At 43.4% G+C, this 21,633-nt stretch overlaps 1 protein-coding gene across 11 annotated transcripts in view; it reads left to right on the forward strand.

Moving 5' to 3' along the window:
• TRPM3 (transient receptor potential cation channel subfamily M member 3) overlaps window positions 1–21,633 on the forward strand; it is a 489,615-nt gene that overhangs the window by 227,492 nt on the left and 240,490 nt on the right. For all 11 annotated transcript variants that reach the window (XM_059143490.1, XM_059143480.1, XM_059143482.1 and 8 more), the window contains exons 2-3: window positions 8,717–8,796; window positions 10,345–10,549. In XM_059143490.1, coding sequence (XP_058999473.1) covers window positions 8,717–8,796; window positions 10,345–10,549 — 285 coding nt within the window. The remainder of the gene's footprint in view (window positions 1–8,716; window positions 8,797–10,344; window positions 10,550–21,633) is intronic.

Raw genomic sequence — 21,633 nt, forward strand, 5'->3', positions numbered from 1 at the left:
CTTCTGTCATCTTACAGGTGAGAAACTAATGTGTAAGGAGGTCCAACAAGGTGCCTAAGCCCCTATGTATGCCTATGATGTCCCAAACACACTTCTAGGTGCCTGGGCGACAGAAATCACAAAACGCATCGCTGTCCTCAACATTCCCATTCTAGGGGTGGACAGAGACAGTAGACAGATAATGACGTAAGGATGTGACGTACTGCCAGGTAATGTGAAGGGCTGTGAGACAGACACAGTGTGCCTTGCAAGAGCTGGTCGAGGAATGTCTCTTAGTGGCCCCGGATGTGTGCAGGGAGCAAGCTGTGGGATCTCAGGATGCAGCTGTCTGGGCAGAAGAAACAGGAACAAAGGCACCTGGGTGAGAAGTTGCCTGACATGCTCGAGGAAGAGCCGGGAGTCGCAAGGAATGGTGCCAGGAAAGCCTGGTTCTTCGGCCCACCAGCCCTCCCCTGCTACCCTATCATGAACACCCCCTTTCCCTGTTCCAAGGGCTGACCAGCACACACCAGTCCCAGCCCGCTGCCCACTTCGGGGAGACACAGCCATGCTCGCTGCTTCGTGTGTTGCCCACAGCCTCTGTGGCACTACAGTATGAGAGCCAAACCGTACAGCAGAGATTATAGGGCCCCCAGAGAGCCTAAATGATTTCCCATCTGGTCCTTCTGAGAAAATGTCTGCTGAGTCCTCCTCCGTATCATGCTGCTTCTTGCTGTTGCCATCAGATGTGGACATCACAGGAAAAAAAAAAATGCCTTGAATGGTGAAATATGCATTTTTCCATCTTAAAACCTAGTTTTTACTGGTAGGAAATCTGATTTCCATTCTTAAAATTGAGTTAGGTGCCCGTGGAAAGTTTTTAGTGTATTCTATTCGAGTGTGACTTTTCTCTTTAATGATGAATTAGGGGAATAAGGTATTCCGCCACTACATAAGGAACAACCACAGCCAGCATTACCCTTGTGGTTTCCTCTTGTTGGTATTCAAATTATATTCTCTCTAAACTACATCTGAAACAGGCTGGAAATACATCCTGTCAGGAGTTGCATTGTTGGGTGATGCACAAGATTTTAAAAAGATCCATATGGACAGTGTGACCCAGAGCAACGAGTCTCTTTGGAACTAATTACCTTTTCAAATCAAAGGGTCCCGAAGATCCTCTGTGGCTTCACGTGAAAACATCAGCCTGACTTTACCTGGGGCCTCCCTTTCTCTTAAAGAAAAGTGCTCGTGCTTCCGGTGGTAATATTTTTGTCTTTGGCATAAAGTTCATGGAGACGCCCCGTATTCTTGTCCCTATCAAATATTTCTTTCTGTAAAGGAAAAGTAAGCAAAAAGGGGGGAAAATGAGTAAAAGTGAGGGAACAGAATTAGGAAAAATCCAGAGGCAGTATTTAAAACCCTCAGTATGAATGTGAGGGAACTCAGGATTTAAAGTCAGTCAGACGACGGGTTGAAGTAGCATCTGGTGAGGAAGGAGGTTGAAGAAAGATGAATTTTTCATGTTTCTTACATGGGAGGGATCATCCGTAACCAATTTCTTTAGTCACACAGATAGTCTGCAGCCCACCAGCCCCGTGTCTCTCAGGTGCTTACCCGCCCGCCAACGTCCTCCTCTCTCCTTCCTCCTTCTGTCCCTTCTGTCCCTCCTCCTTCTGGTCTTTCTCCTGCTATTCTCTGTCCCCTTCCCCAACTCCTCCTTCTGGAAGACTCACCCAGGACATTGTAGAAATCTTCTTTCCACATATTCCCCACTGAGCCTTCTCTATTTTTTCAAAATAATCTCTAACACCCAGTGTGGGGCTCACCTCGTCACCCAGAGGTCAAAGGTTACATGCTGTCCTGACTAAGCGGGCCAGGCCCTCTCGCTTTTGACCGAATTCTTCCTAGGTCACTTCCTGAACTGCTCTTCCCAGGGACTTCCTGTTATCTTAAGCTTCATAGTTGGGGCGAGGGTGGGGGATGGGGGGGAACTGGCAACCTTCTGACCACAAAGAATATAGTTTTATGACTACAAATATATGATTATAGGGGGGAAAAAAGCTTAGGAAAATGTAGAAAAACAAAAGGAAGAAAAATTAGCCACAGTTTCCACTTTAATATGGTTCCTACCTATTATGTCTGTATGTATTTAAAATTTCTAATTATTATTCACTTACTATTTTATGCCCACTTTCACACATAAGAATGTGAAAATGTGTATTTCTGTAGGTAATTAGTCTTTTGAAACTGGATTCTGATCCTCAAGTGCGATGAGCCATAGTTTAATTGGCTCCCATTGATGGACTTTTGTTTCCAATTTATCTGTGTTATAAATAAAGCCGCAATGAACATCTTTCTGTGCTCGCATCTCTGGTGAGTCCCTGAGAATAGAACGCATGGGAGTGTTCCCACTGCTTGAAAAGAGGGGATGCACGTCGTCAACGCTGTCGCTACAACCATTGTGTAGCCAAACTCCTGAAGACAAGTGAAGGGACTTCTCCGTGCTGTGTTTAAGGGTAAAGCTCAGTCTGGTGTCCCACTTGTAAGTTGTTTACTGGGCTGCCTCCTCGGTTGAAGGTCATTAAGCAATTTATTGATTCTTGTGTCTGGGGAACCTTAGTATGTGAGAGACCAGAGTTTGAAGGAGATCAGTCTTGGAAACAGCAGAGAATCAAGAAGAAGGATTCCATCCAAGTTCCGGGTAAGTCCTCTGGGTCACGCTATGACCCCCCGCAAGCGTTCAAGTAACACCTACTAGGTGTTGTCAGGAAAAATGAAGATCAGAGTGGCCCTGCCCTCACAGATTCACAGCCCAGGTTGTTGAGCATAAACACCCCCTCTCTGCTCTGGCTTCTGTCTGTGGGGAGAGAGCAGTCCTTTGGAGAGGACATGCTTATATATTTACTTTATACCAAGTACTTGTGCATTGTTGAAAGTGGAGTCTTTTCTCTCTCAGTTTGTTCACTTAGGTAGGTAAGAGCTACTGTTATCTGAAAAATTCACCCCCGGGGGATGTTTGAGAGAGCCCTTTTTGTGTGAGCCAGAAGCTCCCACTTGGGCCGCCACAGGTCACAAACCACGCTGGTGTGACTGCTTTCAGTCCCCGTCTCTGTCCCTGGAATGCTCACCGCTCCTCGCTGTCACCGGGAAACAGGAGAGTGTAGGTTTCTAATCACACATTTGCAATTCCAAGGGAGGGACCAAGGACGGGAGGTGCCATCAGACAAGTTTTATCATTTATTGACATTTTAGAAGTTGTGGAAAGCCACTGGCAAAGTCCAACTTCATCCTGCTTGAGCTCAGGTTTGAGGACCAAACTATTCTTTTTGAAACATGCAGAGTTGTGAGCCATTCCTCTGTAAAGAAACGTATCTTCCCATTCTTTGGGGAGGAAGGAACAATGCCCCCTGTGTGTTCGAACCACTCGGAGCATTAATACACAGTTTCCTTAGAAGGGTTTGCTTTCCCGAGTTGAACTTTTCAGAACTCAGAACACCTTATCACACTTTCAGAAGCCTTCTCTCTGAAAATGGAAAAAGGAAAGGGAGGGGGGGTGGCGCGGGGAGCCTGTCAGGACTTGTGCCAGTTAAATCCGATCTCTCCGGGGATTTGTTTTTCTTCTGGCGTCAGATTAGATGTTCAAATCAAGCAGTGTTTGAGGGCTGCAAGGGAATGTCCATGGGATTCTTAGTGAGGCTAATCCCAAAGCGGCACATTCCAAGGGGCTAATCTGCCCAAGTTCATTGCTTACTTGAAACGTCTCTTGGGGGAAGAGCTGGGCAAGTGGCTTTTTTTCCAGTGGGCGGTCATAAGAGCATTATTAACGGGATGACCAGCCCCAGACACAGCAAAATGAAAGCAACAGGAGCTGCTCGTGGGACTGCCTTTGCCACCACCCAGAGTCGGTGCTCAGGTAAAATGATTTCGGCTTGTTTTCTTCTTGTTCAACCTCCCAAAAGTGGATCCGGGGGACCTAGAGAAAGACCAAAAGATTGCCCAGGTTGATGCTGAAGGAAAGCTAGAGTCAAAAAGGAATACAGGCATTCATTCCCTTTGGGTCTTTGGTGTTTTTGTTCTGATTAGGACAGAGCGTACATCTGAAACAGGAGAGTCTCAAGGAACATGGTGAAATTTCAGTTTGTTCTATAGATTTAGTGGATTCTTTTTTGCTGTCTCTCATCTTGTCATTACTGGTCTGGGTTGTTGTTCTGTTAAGTTACCTTCCTAAAAGCTGGATTACAGTAGTGGTTTCCAAGACTTTTTGGAGACAGATTTAGCATATACTTGATGTATGTGCTTATCAACCATTCCTGCCTGGAGAAGTTCTTGGTCCTGTAGCTGGGGGTGAGGGAGGGGGCGGGGGTGGAAATCAGGAGTATGAAGCATCAGAATCATCGGGAGAATGAATGTTTGCAGCAGAACCTTTGTGAAAAAGAAGTGAAACTTGACCAAGTGAAATAACTTTTTTCCCTTTAAGAGGCAATATTACAGCTTTTGTTTGTTTGTTTCTATCATTTGTATCCTTTATTGACTGTACATTTTACTTGCAAAATTAGTGCTTTATTCTTTCAGGGTAATCATGATACTTTGTTCAAGACTCAGATGTCCTCGTTTTTGTTTGCAATATGATGTCCTTTAATTATTAGCCTTAGAAACCACTTCCCTATTACACATCACACATGACTGATAATGCAGAAAGACAAGAAAGAAAATCGCCCTTCATGAACTCAGTCATGGTGATGTGGCTGTTCTACCTTTAAAAAAGAACGTACAAAGTGATTTTCTAAGGTCCGATGGAAGCCATCTTTTCTAAGAGTACACAAGACTTCCGAAGCCAATTTAAAAAGAAAAGATTTTAGGGCATCCTGTCCATTGAAGTTTTGTATTAGAAGAGAATTAAAGGGTCAGTGAGAATCGTGGCATGTCAAAACTATTTCATGCTTTCTAACAACAAGGATAGCCATTCTGAGCTAACTTACTTGGATATTTAAGCCAAGTATGAAGTTCACGCAGAGCAGTTCAAAGCCTTTGGACAAAAGAGAAAGGAATTAGTTTGGGGAACAAGTTAAACTGTGATTATATTTCAAATTTATTCTCTTCTAGAAAATAATTTTAAAAATCTAATATCTATCCACATTGAAGACCTGAATTAAAGCATAATACAGCAAAGCCCACAGTAGAGCATAATCAATTATGCATGATATTTTGTAGCATTTCTAATTCATGTGTTATACATGTGCTCTTCCTATTATGTTTTATACTTTTGTTTTTGCAAAAAAAAAAATTCAATTATGAATGTTGGAAAGATTTTTTTTTTCTATTGTATTCTTTCCCCTACCCTCCTCCCAATTTTCCATGCCTTTGCAAGGGAAATGGTTAAGCTGCTGGTAGTAAGAAATAGAAATTGATCTTCATTCCTTTCACTAACAGTGAGGTGATTGTTGGCTTCAGGAAGGCAATTAAGTTTCTAAACTGTAACAAGTCAAGTTACTTTATTTTTAAAAACTAACCAGTTGGCCATTTCTCTATGTAGTAATTCTGAGTAAAACTTCTAGGGCCTTCCAAGTTGAAACTGGGATCCATGAGTGAGACAAATAATCAAGGTGTCCTTGGAAAGTCTAATTCTTATGTCATGGTCCTCTAGATTCTCAAGTTAGGGATCCTGTTGGAATCACCTTTCTTTGTTAGAGCTCTTATAATGACCCCCCCCCCTTTTACTTCTTGCTCCTATTACAATGTCTTCCTAATGTCCCCCAATCCTTTCTCCTAAGGAGAGAGGTAGAACGGAGAGTAGAGTATGTATTACTCCACATGTGGGGACAGAGCAGGGGAAAGAGGAGAGAAAGGTGCAGTATATGCTGGGTCTAAGGTTTGCCTCTAGGAGTCCAACTCTCTCTAAAAACCAAGGCAATCCCAAGCATGCCCAGATGGTATTGCCAGATCAAGGGTATTTAATATCAGTAATATATAATGAGGAAAGGCATTTTAGCAGAATGGGTAAGTGTGTGAACTCTAGTCAGACTGCACAAGCTCAAACTCTGGCTTTAAAGTGTCCCTGCTGCATCTCTCTCTCCCTCAACTCCTTCAATGGTAGAGTGGGTATAAAAGTAGCTCTTCCCTCATGAGGTCCTTATGAGGACCCATGGAGATAATACATATATGGCATACTTCCAGGCACAAGAGGAGCCCTTCATAAATGTTAAATATTGAGTGGCTCCTGAGTCCCAGGTGCTGTCCCTGAATCACGTGCTTTGGTAAATACAACAGTGTTATGAGGCGGCTAGATTATCCTCATGTTAATAGAAAAGACTCAGGGAAGTTAAATAACTTTCCTGTATGCCATTTTTTTGTGGCCAACGAGGCCTTCTCAGAGCCTCTGATCCCCCAACACAAAGAGAAATCAAACTAGGTCAAGACTGTGAGAGCAGGTTCATAGTGATCTTCTCTGAATCTGCATCTGAACTTTCAGTACCAGAACCGAGCCAGCACTGGCCCCTTTTCTTGAAGTGAAACACAGTGCCCAAATAATAATGGTAACAACTTGGAGTGGCAGCTATTAGTATTGTGCCCATTTTATGGATGAGAAAAACTGAGGACCCCCAAAATTATGTGACTTTGTCCATGCTGTAGAGTCCCCAGTCATGCCACTGTTTCTAATGGCACACCTCATGCTCTATTTGTGATACTGCCATGCCTTTTTTCTCTCGGGGAGTATTGGTTGGCACTGCCCCAAATTTGCAGAATCTTCTCCAAAAGATCCTTCTGAATTCTCGCCAAAGTGGGCCACAAAGAAGAAAGGAAAGTGCATTCTACCTTTCCTGCTCCCTGAGGTGTAGGGAAAGTTGGTTTCAAATGTCCAGGGAGGAATATTTTTACCATCTTTCTGCCAAGAGATGTTATCAATGAAAGTATTCAGTGTCTAGGAAAAATCACAGCCTGTGAATAGTTTAACTTACAGGCTTTTCACAAAGATAAAGCCTGGTTATCTATGCTGCTCGGCTTATTTCTGTTGCAAAGATGCAGCCACTTGCTTTTCCTATATATTTGAGAAGAAAAATCTTTGTAAAGAGACACTGGGGCTTTCTTCATGCCCAGCTGACAAACAGAATTGCAAATGTTACCTTTTGTGGTTTGAGGGTGCAGAGGGCCACCTGGACCCAGGGATCTCGAGGCAGGCTGGGCGCTCCTCTTCGTGTGGACAGTGCATAAACACTGAGAAATGCAAGCATCCCCCATGTTGCTACTTTTACGATGTTTTTGTCATATGAGATAACTCCTGCCTTTTGTGCTGTATGCTTGCCTAGCCTCCATCAGGAGAGCAGAGAGAGATGGGAGACTAAGGGTTGGGAGCAAACTAGACCTTGGCACAGTTTATATAGATGTTTGGGTCCTTGGCAGAGTCAGTATCAATTACAGCCAACATATGGGGGCTTGTAACAGTTAGCAGTGGACACGGAGGCCAAATAAACCACGAAGTTGCACTTTGGCCCTTTCAAAGTGCAAGAGTGCAAAGTGCAAAGTGCAAGAGTGCAAGAATTTCAAGAGTATAAATTTAGCCCTGATACTGTGTTAAAGAAAAGATGATACCATATGGAAATAACTTTACGCGTTGCTTTAACAACTTCCGTCTTAAATGCTTAGAAAAGGAATCTTCTGTGTAGCTTACAGGATCTCATGGGAAACTCCTCTGCTTTGTCAAAAACTGGTAAAGAAAGAGGTAAAGGGCTGTGGGATGGACACTGTGCTCTGGAACAAAGATGGTATAGTCTTCTGGAGCTTCCTTTATCCTTCTGGGAACGCAGTCTCAGTGCCTGGACGTCCTGGTGGACAGTCCCAACAATGCCCATTCTAAGAAGCTGTGTTTCCTGTGCTGAAAGACATGTGGAATTAACAAAGAAAAGAAAGGAAAAGAAAGAGTGCTATCTTCCTTCCTTCTAAAGGCATTACCTGTGAAGTTCTGGACTAAGTGTTGAAGGCGTTTATCTTCCTTATGCTTCTGTTTCCTTTTTTTCCTCTGGCATTTAAGCACGGCTAATTAGGATTATTGAAAAAAAAACATCTTGATGGAATAGAGCTCTTGAATTTTGTAATTCTTTTACCACTTTTCTCTCTCTCTCTCTCTCTCTTTCTTTCTTTTTGGAGAGGTGGAGGGAGGGACAGAGGGAGAGAGAGAATCTCAGGCAGATTCCTCAACAACGTGGGGCTTGATCTCATGACCCTGAGATCATGACCTGAGCCAAAATCAAGAACTGAACACTCAACTGACTGAATGCCCCAGGCACCTCAGTTTCTCCTTCTTTCCACAAAGAAAATCAAATGGAAGTGTTAGCCATGAGAACTTCATCCTGATTTACATGTATTTCCTTCTGCCCCTGAATATTTGTTATGTATGGGGATATAAACACACCGTAGCTCTGTGTTTTTCATTTCCTCCATAAATAGCATTGTTCTCTGCCTTCAGAAATGATCAAGAATTTGTATATGGTTCCATCTCTAACATTTTTTTTTTATTATGGTCATTTTCTTGGACTCAATGTTACGAGGTTAACCTAATCAACAGGTACTGGCAGCAATTGATTTTGTTATATGCAGCGTTTATGTGTGAAGTAACCACAATTTCAATTTGGTTTATGAAATACTAGTCTATTACATGATTATGAAAATTTGCTTCCCTGACAAGAATACATCAAGGTTATGTTCACCTTTCTTCTTCTTCTTTTTTTTTTTTTTTCAGGCTCAGAAATCCTGGATAGAAAGAGCATTTTATAAAAGAGAATGTGTTCACATCATACCCAGCACCAAAGACCCCCATAGGTAATCTTGCTGTTTCTATAATGAAGTGAGAACACAGAGTAGCAATTACGGGAACAGAACTACAATAGTAATGACTATCCATTGCAAGGGAACCAATGTCAAAGATTTTTATTTTTTATATTTGCTGGGCATCTCTGTAACAATCTTCTATGTATACCCCACATAATATACCACGCCTGTGGTTAATTCTCTAAAAGCCTGTACAAAATAACAGATACCCCATTGGGAAGGAATTAATCACCATCTATAAGTGGGTTATGTGTATTTTTAGTATGGTTACTGATTTTCTCTTCTCGGCATTTCATCAAAATGCTTGGTTTGTACCAACATTCTCTGCTATAATGAAAAAGAGCTTTTTAAACAAAAGACTCCTAGCAGATTACTGACTAGATTGCTGACCAGCAGATTCCTGTCCGAGCACGTTTGTAGTATCCTACTTACCTTACCTTTAGTATTCTCCTTACCTTCCTCATTTTGCCTTAAAACATATGAGCTACGAAGCATTTGGGATGTAGTAAATCTGAATGTCTGGAAATGCCTTTATGAAAAGGCAACGTAACCAAGCAATCTAAAGATATTATTCATTTATTTGACAGAGATCACAAGTAGGCAGAGAGGCAGGCAGAGAGAGGGGAGGAAGCAGGCTCCCTGCTGAGCAGAGAGCCCAATGCAGGGCTCGATCCCAGGACCTTGGGATCATGACCTGAGCCGAAGTCAGAGGCTTTAACCCACTGAGCCACCCAGGTGCCCCACAATTTAAAATACAGTCTGTAGAGTCATATAGACTTGCTGTGTAACCTTGAGCATGTTTCCTAACCTTCAAAACTGCAATATTTTATTCATAAAATAAATGTGATCCTCATTAGTATTTAATAAGTGATAACTATGTGTCAGTATTTTTACTAACAGTTTTAGTAGTGGTACCAGTATTATTACTAACATTTTAATAGTGGTAGTGGGAAAGCATGAAGGCCGTTTCCAAATTGAATTTTGTTTTCAAATATCTTGTGAATAATATTTTCATTGTTTCTTTGGGAACACTTAAGCTGTAGGTTTTTATTCCCAGAATTGGACATTTGACAGTGAATGTCAGCCGGGGAAAGACAAGTTAGGTTGTGACTCACGTTTGAGTGAGAGTCCTTATTTAAATGTGCACGTTAAAATCCTCCCCTCAAAGCCGCGCAGTGGCTTTCATGCAAGATTTGATCGACGGGAGGAGTGAAAGGTAGAAAAACCTGTAGGGCTTTTGTTCCCAGGTTCCGATCCTGAACAATATGGCAGGTCTGAGAGAGGCGGGTGGAGAAAGCCGGGAGGCATGTTAGCTTCTCCAACTAAAGGAAATGAGAAGGGGCCGAAAAGAAAATTGCTATGGCAAGTAAATCCTGAGTTCACTATTTGCCTCATACAGCCACATCATGGGATTCTGCCGGAGCGGCCGGAGAGCTGACTGGCTGGCTACAGTCTGTCCATGTCTCCTGCGGGTCGTCCGAAGTGGGTGCTCCAATCATGGCAGAGACAAGGGATTCACCTTGACCTCTTCTGTTGCAGGTGTTGCTGTGGGCGTCTGATCGGCCAGCATGTGGGCCTCACTCCCAGTATCTCCGTTCTTCAGAATGAGAAAAATGAGAGTCGCCTCTCCCGAAATGACATCCAGTCCGAGAAGTGGTCCATCAGCAAGCACACACAGCTCAGCCCGACGGATGCTTTCGGGACCATTGAGTTCCAAGGAGGTGGCCATTCCAACAAAGCCATGGTAATCAGAAACCCATGTGGTCGCTTCCCAAGGTCTTCCTCACACCTTCCTCGCATCTCGGGCAAAGAGCCGGAGAGGGAGCCTTTGGGCTTGATCCCACGTCTGCCCGATCCCAGCTGGGCAAGGGGCTCTGATAACCTTGGCCTTGTGCATATCTGCTCTCCTCCGTAGAATGGGAGGAAGAAAAGCTTCCTCCCAGGATTTTTTAAATAATTAGTATGGTTACTGGACACAGTGACTGTTGTTATAAATAATAATAACAAGTAGCTTTCTACAGTGACCCATGTTTATTCTGTTACTCTCTGGGTCTCATCCCTTAGGGCATGTTTTTCTGTCTCCTTTGGTTAAAAAAAAAAAAAAAAAATTCTTACCTTTAGGTTTCTGTTTTGTTCTGCCGGTAACTAGCATTTCTTTCAGTTCAAGGTAGAAATGATCATCCCAGACTGTCCTGCCAGAGATCTTGCCGTCTAAAGCGAGTGTTTTTCCTCCAAGCAGCTGTGTCCAATAATGAGCTCAGGAGAAGAGCTCCATATGAAAAGTGTTTTGTTTGGAACAGAGGCTTTAGGAAATAATACAAATTTTACTTCTAAGAGTTGTTGCTTCTAAATTGCAGCTTTCATCATGAAACTCTCCCTACTTGGCCGACAGATTTTTTTTTTTTTTTCCCCCAGGAGAACAGTACACCATATGTTTTTGGAAATTCTAGAAATGCTCTATGTTAACAGGCTTGCTTCTGACAGACAGAGTTAGTTGAGGGCAGACCAGTGGCTGCTCTCAGGCACACTGCGAAGCTTTCCGAGTTTGGAGAGGAAATTCTGCTTAGAGCAGCATACTGCAAAATGCAAGGGAAGCCACTTTACACTAGTCACAGACTAAAAATGGGGAAAAAGCCACCTCTCTCCCTCTCATCTCTCTTCCCCTTTCCCTCTATCCCCCGAACTGCTACAGGGTTTTCTTCCCCATGAATGCCTGACTGAGTTATTCTCATCATTTTTCCCTAAGAAAATCAGTCCAGAGCTATACATTAGAGTAAGAACAATTTTGAGCCGTGTATGGGGAAGAAAAGGGTGCCGTGTGCAGCTCCCAGTAAGGCCTGGGGGAAACCGTGGCCTGTGGGGGGAGGTAATTAGTCTTGGCCTCTACAGAACCAAGGGCAGTGGAAATGTGGCAGTGTCCCCATCCACCCAGAGGATGTATTTCCCCTACACAAAGCCATTAAAGTCCCCAGCTCAGCACAGTTCCCATTCACAGTATGGGATGGAACCATATACACTGGGGATCCTCTAGACCCATGCATTAATTAAAAGTCATCTAAGTTCATCCTTTAAGAAAAGTGCTGCAAAAAAAAAAAAAAAAAGAAAGAAAGAAAGAAAGAAAAGAAAAGTAAGCCAAGGGATGGAAAAGAATCCATGAGGGGCCAAAGTTCTTGGCTGGAGATGAGACTCTGATAATGCCGAGAATGAAGTGTGAGAACAGGCCACAGATGAGGAAGTGGGTTAGTAGATGGTGATCATCATGGAGTGTCTACCCAGTGACATCATAGGGCACTGGAATGGGGCCTGCAAGCTTTGTGCCGCACGTCGCACAGCTGATACATGATATGTGTATATTATGACACTGACAGAAGAAGAAAAACTTGAAGAGGCAACTCTTCCGCTCTGCTCTGGGAGTGTGAATATGTATGACATTGAACTCCCATAGCCCTCCCCAAGCCCCACATAGCTCTGTGACATGCAGAACTATCTGTCGGCCATCAGGTCAGGAAAGGTCAGCGACAGGATTGTAGATCCCCGTGTAAAATGAAAGTGTAGGCCCCCAGCTGGGGCAGGGAAAGCAATCTTCTTTTATTCCCATGGCTGACAACCCCAACTCACAGTAGACAGGCAGCGATCCAGGGAATGGCTGTCTCTGTCGTGGGACCTGCTCGGGATCTGGTGTGGGTGAGACTTTCCAGCAAGTCACCTAGGAAACACACCATGGCCTGGGCAGCCTAAAGTGGAGACAGCTACTTCCTTCTCTGTCTCTAAATGCTACAAGGAATACACCCAACCCCGCCCCTGTCCTCACCAGTGCTCAGGTCCCAGTCAGTGATGGGGCACAAACTCCTTTGCTGCCCTAGGTGACATTGAGATGGGGAGGCTGGACCAGCAGGGACACTGGAGGTGGGAGCTGGTGACTGAGATCCCCTGTCCCAGGGAGGCAGCAGGAGGGGGTGGGATGGGGGACCGTGGACCACGTGTGAGCTGAGGTCCCAAGCCCTCTGCACATGCTCTCCTGTCCCATCAGACTTCACGTACAAAACGCAGATTCAAGGTTAAAACTGTTAAGGACCTCAGGATAGCAGGTGCAGAGCATTAGACTAAGCACTGCCTTTCTGAGCAGCGTGACCATGAAGCCGGCCCTCAGATTAGGTCTTGCGTGTCCTTGATGGTCTCCTAGCAGACTCCATGAGGAGAAGCCTTTCTTTCAGAGTCTTATCAGCCAAACGAGGACCAGTTTTTTTTCTTTCTTTTCTTCTTCTACTTTTTTTTTTTCTTCATACAACCAAATATTTAGCGAGTGAGAGTCCCTCCTATCCAGAGACAATGAACATTTTGTCCACTTTGAATACCCGGCCTTGAGTTATTCTGATTCTCCTGTCTAGACCAAGGGACGGGCTGACAGCAGGTCAGATGTCTGGCTTTATCAGGCAGGTTTTGTGCCAACGCGGGCCTCCCTTACTTCTTGCCCTCCCCAACGAACTGGCATGCAGTTTGGACAAAGGGAAAAATCAGCAACCACTGTCTGTTAAAGAATGTCAGTCGGTCTTCAGATGGGGAAGGCGTGGCTAAGTGTTCACCATGATTGAAGGGAAACAGGTCAGCTAACTTGGCGTCTTTGATCCGTGTTCCTGACAAGAATATTTGAAAGTTGAGATGATTTTTAGCAAGGTGGGCAAAAAACTTCTAGAGGGAAGATCAATTTTGACTTTTATTTTTTTTTTTATTATATACATAACATTAATTTTTACCTTCAAGACAGCCCAAGATGAGGCATTTGGGTCTTCAAAATGCCATTGTGGTCTGGACACATTATGAGGTAGAATCCACCGGAGTTTGGTAGAAGGTTCAGTTGGAGAAAAGAGAATCTTTATTAAAATATGGTGGGCCATAGGGAAACCATAATCTGCTCAGAGACATTATATCTGTGTGTCTTCCCCTAGGAAGTACAGCATGACATCACAGAGCTTCGGTCACCCAAAATGCTGGAAAGATTGATACGGTGGCTCTCTGCTTGGGGGATCACAATGACCTTGGGCTGCTACAGATGCCCGTGGCCAAGAATCACTCCCAGAGAGTCTCCCTCATTGGTCTGGATTGGAACCTGGGCATTTGAAGTATTTTTTTTAAATAGCCAGGTTATTCTATTCAGCCAGGCTCAAAAACTACTAAGTAATCTCACCCTACCTGTTTTATAGACGAGGCGACCAGAGCCCAGAGAAGTTAAATTCTTTTCCCAGAGTTACTCGGTTATTTAATGACATAGATAATTCTTGAACCAGGACCCCTCCAGACTTGCCATCAGTTCTGTGTCTTCTCTGTCCTGTACTTGGTATCGACTATAGATGCTTTGAAGGGAAGCTAATTACTATTCTATTCTAGCTCTCTTGTAAGGGTTTTGAAAACTTTGCAGTAGAATTAGAAAATTACTGTTATTTGATGAGGTTAATTAAACTCAAAAGCTATGAGCAGGAGGAGGTCTTTGTAAAATTACATCCTAGGTTAATGGGACCATTTTCCGAGCTTTTCCCAGCACTTTGTGGTATCCTGTCCTCGATTCCCAGGCTTGACAAGCCTGGGAACGTGCAGTAGCCCTGGGTCCAGCATCCTGCTCACTTCACAAAGAAACCGGGACCCAGGCAGGAGACACTCCCACAGCTGACAGTGAGTGAGGGATCCTCATTCCCTTCTGGTCTCGGCACCGAGCCAAGGCCCTACCAAATTGCAGGCCCCTAATGCCATTCCTGGGCTACTGGGGGACCCGGCAGTTCATGCAGGTGCCTCCTAAATGTGAGAATATGAGGACCAAGGAAGAAGATAAGATACTAAAGCTCTGGGTTAGACATTGTCTTAGTAGAAGGCGTTCTCGGTAACCTTTTAAAACTGACTTAGAGAGCAGTCACGAGATGCGGCCCCACAGCAGAGATCGGGCCTTCCCTCTCTCAAAGACTCTTCTTTATCTGGGGCTATGGCTATAGGTTCTTTAGAAAACGGGGCAGGGCGGGACTCGAGTGTACAGAATCTTCTTTGCTACTAATCACCATCTCTTCCAATTAATGCTGAGCTGACTTGTGGACCAGGTAAGTATAACCTAATTAAGGGCTTGTATTTAAACCTCTCCAGTCGTTCACATAATTATCTTCAGGCTTTCCCTTGCTATTCACTGTTTATTAGATCAGGTTGAGCCCCTGATTACAGTTTTTATATAATTTCGGTAATTGTTCCTCTGCTTCATTGTCACACTTAAAGCTCTAACTGTTGAGTCCGTTCGGGTGAAAGCCTCATTCTCTTGAGCATGGCCAGGGGGAGGATTAGGGTGGGAGGGCGCTTCCGGGGGTGCGGAGTCCGTTGGCAACACGTCCATCCATGATCGTATGCTCTTCAAACGTTTGGGGACGGAATTTGATTTTTTTTTAATTGTCTGTCTTTGAATTATGCAAATTTAATCTGGGACTCGTCACTGACTGACACATACCAAATACGAAATTAAATGAAATCCATTTCACCAAACAAAACAACTAATCATCAGACGTTGGCTTACTAGGCAGCTTTCCATAAGCGTGGTAAGGTATTTGAGGGGTTTGGTAATTGTTCCATTGATTTCTACTTTCTACCTTTTAATCTTCAGGCCACTGAATTTGCAGTACTTTTGGGAGGGCTTTCTGAAACAGAGATTAAAACTAGAATATATCACTGAAACTTCTGGACCCGATCATAGACCTATAGAAAAGGAAGGAAAGAACCAACCCTCCTGCAGGAAACACATTTTGCTTTAGACGATTCCTATCTCGTTGCCTCTAGAAGATTTTATGCTAAATAATTCTGGCAGAAAATATAGAGAGTACCCCTACTCTGACCTATTTATATGCTCTGTGGAGTTTGATATTTCTAAACCTTTGGCTCTGACTTCTCAGCCAGCAGCTATCACCTGGACGTACCTGATATTTAACACTGAGGAATCACAAAAACAACATAGACTAAATTGCAATGGCATTTTTCACTTCCAAAGTTTTGTGGGTCAGCCACTAGGAATGCAATAACCAGTGACACCACACATTTGCTCTCCGAGTATTTTCCTTCTAGGGAACTTTCACATATACGGAACCACCGTCAGTGTGAAATTCTTGCTGCAAAACTCATAACTCCAGGGGCTTAGGAAACTGGTGTCAGCAAAATTATCTAGCAATCTGACCCAACATGTCATCCTTGGCCACAGCTTCAGTTAAAAGTACCCATTTAAAGATGTGGCTACAAAGAATTTAAAAAATGAAATGATGCTTATCACATTTCTCAACAGAAAGGAAAATGGGCCAAGTGTCCCCCTACAGCCTTGGAAGAAAAGCATTCAAAATAAGTGTTCAGATAGTTCACAGTGGTCTTACCACTCCTCCAAGCAAGCACTACTGACCAACCCCAGTGGATAATTTCCCAGAATTAAAGATGGTGTTACAAGACCAGGAAGAGGATTTGCTGTTTCCAGGAGCGTGGCCAGATTTATCATTCTGCAGTTCTTTTACATTTTCATTTAAAAAGGCGTGCAAGGTGACCGGGGTCAAAATTTAGGCCTACAGGGGTGACTCATTCGTCATCACAGCCAAATTATGCCTCCAACTCTCCAGTTCAGAATGCCAATCCAGTCCAGAATTTTAAATTATATTTTAATTAAACAGCCCCAGCCTGTCCTAAGTTGTAATGGCGATCCCTCACACACATACACGTGCGGGTGCACACACAGACACACACACACACACACGCCACCAGCCTTTGCCCACCCTGGGTGTTACAAAGGCAGAACCATATTGTCTGGTCTCTGACGCCCCTGTGACCTCCAAGTTTAGTTCAGAGTGAGGCCATGGGTGAAGTCAAGTCCTGTTTTGATGAGTGAATAGTAACATTTCTACGGACTTGGCAGGAAGAGTAGCTTTAGAAAAAACTTCAGTGAAGTCACTTGCTACCCAGAAAGACCTTTAGCATCATCAGGCAGAATAAAAACTCGGGCTTCAGCTACCAAAGCCCTGTGCCCCTGGAGCAAAAGAAATCCGTAGTTTTCTCTCAGCGTCTCACAAAATTTAATTCATAAGCTTGTGGTTCAGAACTCAAAATGTGTGTTCTTTGTGAAAATCACACTATATGCCCCCAAAGCACCTAAGAACAGATCCAATAGGACAATTTCAACCAGAGCAAACTCCTATTTTTAAAAAATATTTTATTTATTTATTTGACAGACAGAGGTCACAAGCAGGCAGAGAGGCAGGCAGAGAGAGATGGAGAAGCAGGCTCCCTGCTGAGCAGAGAGCCCGATGCGGGGCTCGATCCCAGGACCCTGGGATCATGACCTGAGCTGAAGGCAGAGGCTTTAACCCACTGAGCCACCCAGGCACCCCAAACTCCTATTTTATATAGAAATTTCCCGAAGTGCTGTCTGGGTGTCATTAGCTCATCACACAGGCTTCTGCTACAGGCGAGGTGCTAAAGATAGAAAAGAAAAGGAGCTTATTCTAGGCCTGGGCAACTCATTTGAGCTCTGTTTATCTCTAGAAATTATATAGTGAGTGACTAAGGGCATGTGGGCGAAGGATGGGTTAGGCAGCCCAGGGCAAAAGGAGCATTTTTGCTCTTGACAGGTACTTTCATGTAGATAAACACCTGCACCAGTCACGCCCCCAGATAACTCAGAACTGAGAAACAAACTGCTCCTTTAGCCCATCTGCTGAAGAGTTAAAGGCAAGTTATTTGTTGTAGGCAGAAGCCATTTATAAGGTGAGTGTTTGGAACCTTCATTCAGTTTTCATGTATTGGTTTTTCTATCATACCAGGTGATTTTCCACAATTTAGTCCTCACGGTGTCCTGTGAGGTGGTTGGGATCACCCCCGTATCACAAGCGAAGGTGTGCAAATTGGCCAAAGGACTTACAGTGCCCATACCTGATGATAGAGTGTGATACTGCTCATGGTTAGAAAATCCATAAATGGAAGCACGCCTCACCGTGTCAGAGTACTGCCCAGGTGACAGGATAGAGTATCTGCATCAGGAGGGCTTCTTGTTACTTGCAAGGTGATCCCTTAGCAGTCAGTGAGCTCACAGGTAGACAGTCAAAACTGCTTATCTTGACAACCAAAACAGCTCCTAATTTCCAGTCACATTGACTACTTATTAATTGCTCTGGAGACAACCGTTTATGACCTTGAAGCTGCTGATTTGGCACATGAGTTAGCTGTGTTACATTATAAGCTCCTGGAGAGTTCCCGACTAACCTGCTTTTTATGGGTGTAAATTCATAATTTTAAAAGTTGACATCTTCGGGTCATCATTAAGTGTCATTTTATCCCTTTGTTTTAATTAGCCTCTTAACCCCCAAATCATTGGAGTTACTAAACCATGACAATAACAAAAACAATTAATGGATTCCTTTAAATTCTTCCTTTAAAAGGAAATCTTGCCTCTTATTCTCCAGGGGATTAGGTCATTGGTGATCATTTGGGTCACTGAAAATAGCTGTGTTTTCTTCTTTATGGTCGCCTGAGTAATTCCTCCGGTATCTCTCCCGTTCGTGCTGTTCCTGTGAGTTTCATATAAAATATTGAGTGATCTTTCTATCTTTTGGCACGATGAGAAACACAAGACACCGTTTAGAATCTTTTGTCTGGGGAAGAGTTGTGATCCTTGCTTCTCATGTGGTCCCTGGGAAGCTAGTCAGAGATGCAAAACCACAGGCCCCACCCCAGCCCTACAGGACCAGAAGCTCTATTTTTGACAAGTTCCCTGGGAGAGTTGTGCACACTAAATTCTGAGAGGCACAGGTCCACCGAGAGTTTCTGCAGCAGCATTGGTTTTAATCATGAACTAGATGAGTGGTTGATGATTAGACGGCTAGCTCGGAGGTCCCAGTCACTCACTTTCTCTGGCTCTCACTGTCCTTCCCTGTAAAGCAGAAGAATTGAACCCAATGATTTCTAGTTCCCATGATTGCTAAGATACTTCCAAGTTCCCTTCCATTTCTAAGATCGACTACTTCATAGCCAATATGAAAGTTCTATCAAAAATCATGGTCAGGTCAAACATGGTCCCTGCCCTCAAATATCTTGCAAGCTGGGCAGATAAAACGGACAAGTGCAAGAAACAACCGGCAAAAAAAATCCAGTTGGGTTAGGTGGAGAGCTACGCTGCATCGATACGAGCTTGCATTCTCAAGGGAAGTCGCGTAAAGCCTTTGGTAGAGGAGGAGGATTTCTGTAGACAAGACAGGGGTGAATTGGGTATTCTAGGACTTAGGGAACAGCATTAGCCAAATGCAGAGAGAAGTGGGGAAACACCTCTAGGTGGGGGCAGGCCAAAGTGGGGAGGGCCAGGACAGGCAGCGTGAGGGTTTACATAGAATGTTGCACTTTGAACGGAGAACTAGTGGGATCAAAAAGGAGCTGGAGAAAGAACTCTGTTGATGTCTTGGCCAGGGCATGGGGTGGAGAAGCCTGTTGGAGGCTGCTGCATCATTAGAACTTCGAGACTGCTTCTAGGCGAAAGAAAAGGAGAAGGGAGGGGCATTTTTAGTTTGAAGTCCAGAGCGAGGACTCTAGAGTCAGCAAACCTGGGCTATGGACCCTGTCATTACCACTAACTGTCAGTTGAACTTGAGAACCTGAAGGATCGTTTCTGCTCCCCAGCAGTGAAATGTGGCTGATACCAACCTCCTCATTACTGAGAGGAATCATGATAATACATGTGCTGGGGCACAGTAAATACAAAAAGGTCTTGGTTTGGGGTTCGGGAGGGGTGGTTTTTAATAGAATTAAGAAATTGAGAGCAGAAAAAAATATATGAAGAGGTTCTACCGTCAGTGTGACCTTGCACAGACTGGACAGCAAGTGCCTCTGTTTCCCCATCTGTAAGACAGAGCTGGAGACAAGGTGACCCAAGGTCATTCATTCCCTAGTAGAGCACTCAGAGTAACAAGACTTCTGTGATCACAAGCAAGCTTCTCTTAACTAGGAAAAAGATTAGGCTGCTTCAAAAGGAATTTTAACAAATTCAGTAGGGCTGTGTGTGTGTGGGGGGGGGGGGGTTGTCACTTTCCTGGGCTTCTTTTTTTATTTTTTGAAGGCAGAAGAGGGTAAAGAAGAGAACAGTAACTTAGGAAGCATTTTTTTTTTTTTTTAACCATCTCCTACACTAAGCATTTTGGGTTTGTATGGTTTGGAAGCCTTGGGAGTCCCAGCCCTAATTTATTTCACTAAATACCCCTTTTCAGAATTAGTCAACATGACAGAAATTCAATTCAACAGGGCCGCCGAACTTTAACTACTCAAATGGCATAGATGCGGTATACAGGCAAAGAAAACATTTTATTCTTTCATCTTATAGCATCTATTATCCAAGGTTTTCCTTAGGGTCACTCAGTGAGTTCATAAATATAATAATAGAGATAATAGCATAGCCTTTATTGAAGAAACACTGTACTTGCTTCTACGGTGGCTGTGCCCACTCTTTAACCCCAAGGCTCTTTGCGTGGTACGAAAACACACATCGTTATTGAAAATCTCTGTGGTTGTGTATCAGAAAGGTCTTGCCCTCTGCAGGAAAGTTTGTGTGCAAAATATGCCACTTCTCGTATTATTCTGTTGGTATAATGTACTAGCTAAAATTGCCGACCCTTACCCTTTCCATTCTGGAATTGATTGTTGCTGTGTAGATTAATTTAATAGAGAATTAGCTTATTAGATTCCAACACCTCTTTAGATTTCTGGTCTATGTGTGTAGGAAACGTTAGCTCTTTGGTATTTCTTGATGATGCAGTTTATGTTGTCAGGCTGCATTCATTTTTTCTGCTACTTGGCTTCACATTCCAGCTAAATATATTTAAAATGCATTTTAACAAAAAAATTGACATAATTTCTGAGGTTTTTGCAACCATGGGGTCTCCTAGGTCCAAAAATATTGCAATAAATTGTCACCTCCTGCATAACCTCATTTGTGTGTACATCCAAAAGCGTATGTTTGCACGATTACACATCGTTCTGTTCTTTCTGTGGTTGTGCTAATTCAACATTAATACTTAACAAATTCCAAAGTTAATCAGTACCCTTCTCTCCTCTCCCACACAGCATAGAGACTTTAGAATGCTTTCATGCTGGTAACTTCCACAATTAAATGTGGTATTGTCTGGTGCTGTAGTTCTAGCCCTTCTCACAGTAAATTAGACCATATCATCATTTTATATTCTATACCCAGTGCTTTTTTTTTTTTAGATTTGCTGCGTATTTGCTAATTTTTTCATTAATAATTCTTCCTTGTATCCCAAATCATCCATTCGGGATTGTGCAATTTCTCCCTGCTGTATATATTTTAAAATTTCCTTCAGGGAAGTCTGCTAGAGATAAATTCTGTTTGGGTAGTCTGAAAATATCTATAATTTGCTCTCATCTTTGGAAGATATTTCCGCTGAATGTAGAATTTTACACTGACGGATAATTCCTCTCGGCGCATGGAAGACACTGGTTTGTGGCATCCATTTTTGCTGTTGAGGAATAGACCTTCTCTCTTACAGCAGGTTTCTTTGTAGGTGATTTGTCTTCTTTTCTAGCAGATTTTGAAGGTTTTTAAAATTTCCCTCCCTTTGGTGTTCTCTATGAGGTGTCTCTGAGTGGTGTTTTTTTGTTTTTGTTTTTGTTTTTATCCTGCTTGGGATTCATGGACGTTCCTGGATTTGAGAATCTGTATCGTTCAACATTTCTAAGAAATTGCCAGCCAGCGTCTTTTTGAGTATTGCTTCTTGCCCATTATTTCTTTTAGTTCCATCTAGAATGCAGATCATCTCCTCCAAGGTTTTC

Source organism: Mustela lutreola, chromosome 12 (assembly GCF_030435805.1).
Source record: "Mustela lutreola isolate mMusLut2 chromosome 12, mMusLut2.pri, whole genome shotgun sequence".
Lineage (NCBI taxonomy): Eukaryota > Metazoa > Chordata > Mammalia > Carnivora > Mustelidae > Mustela > Mustela lutreola.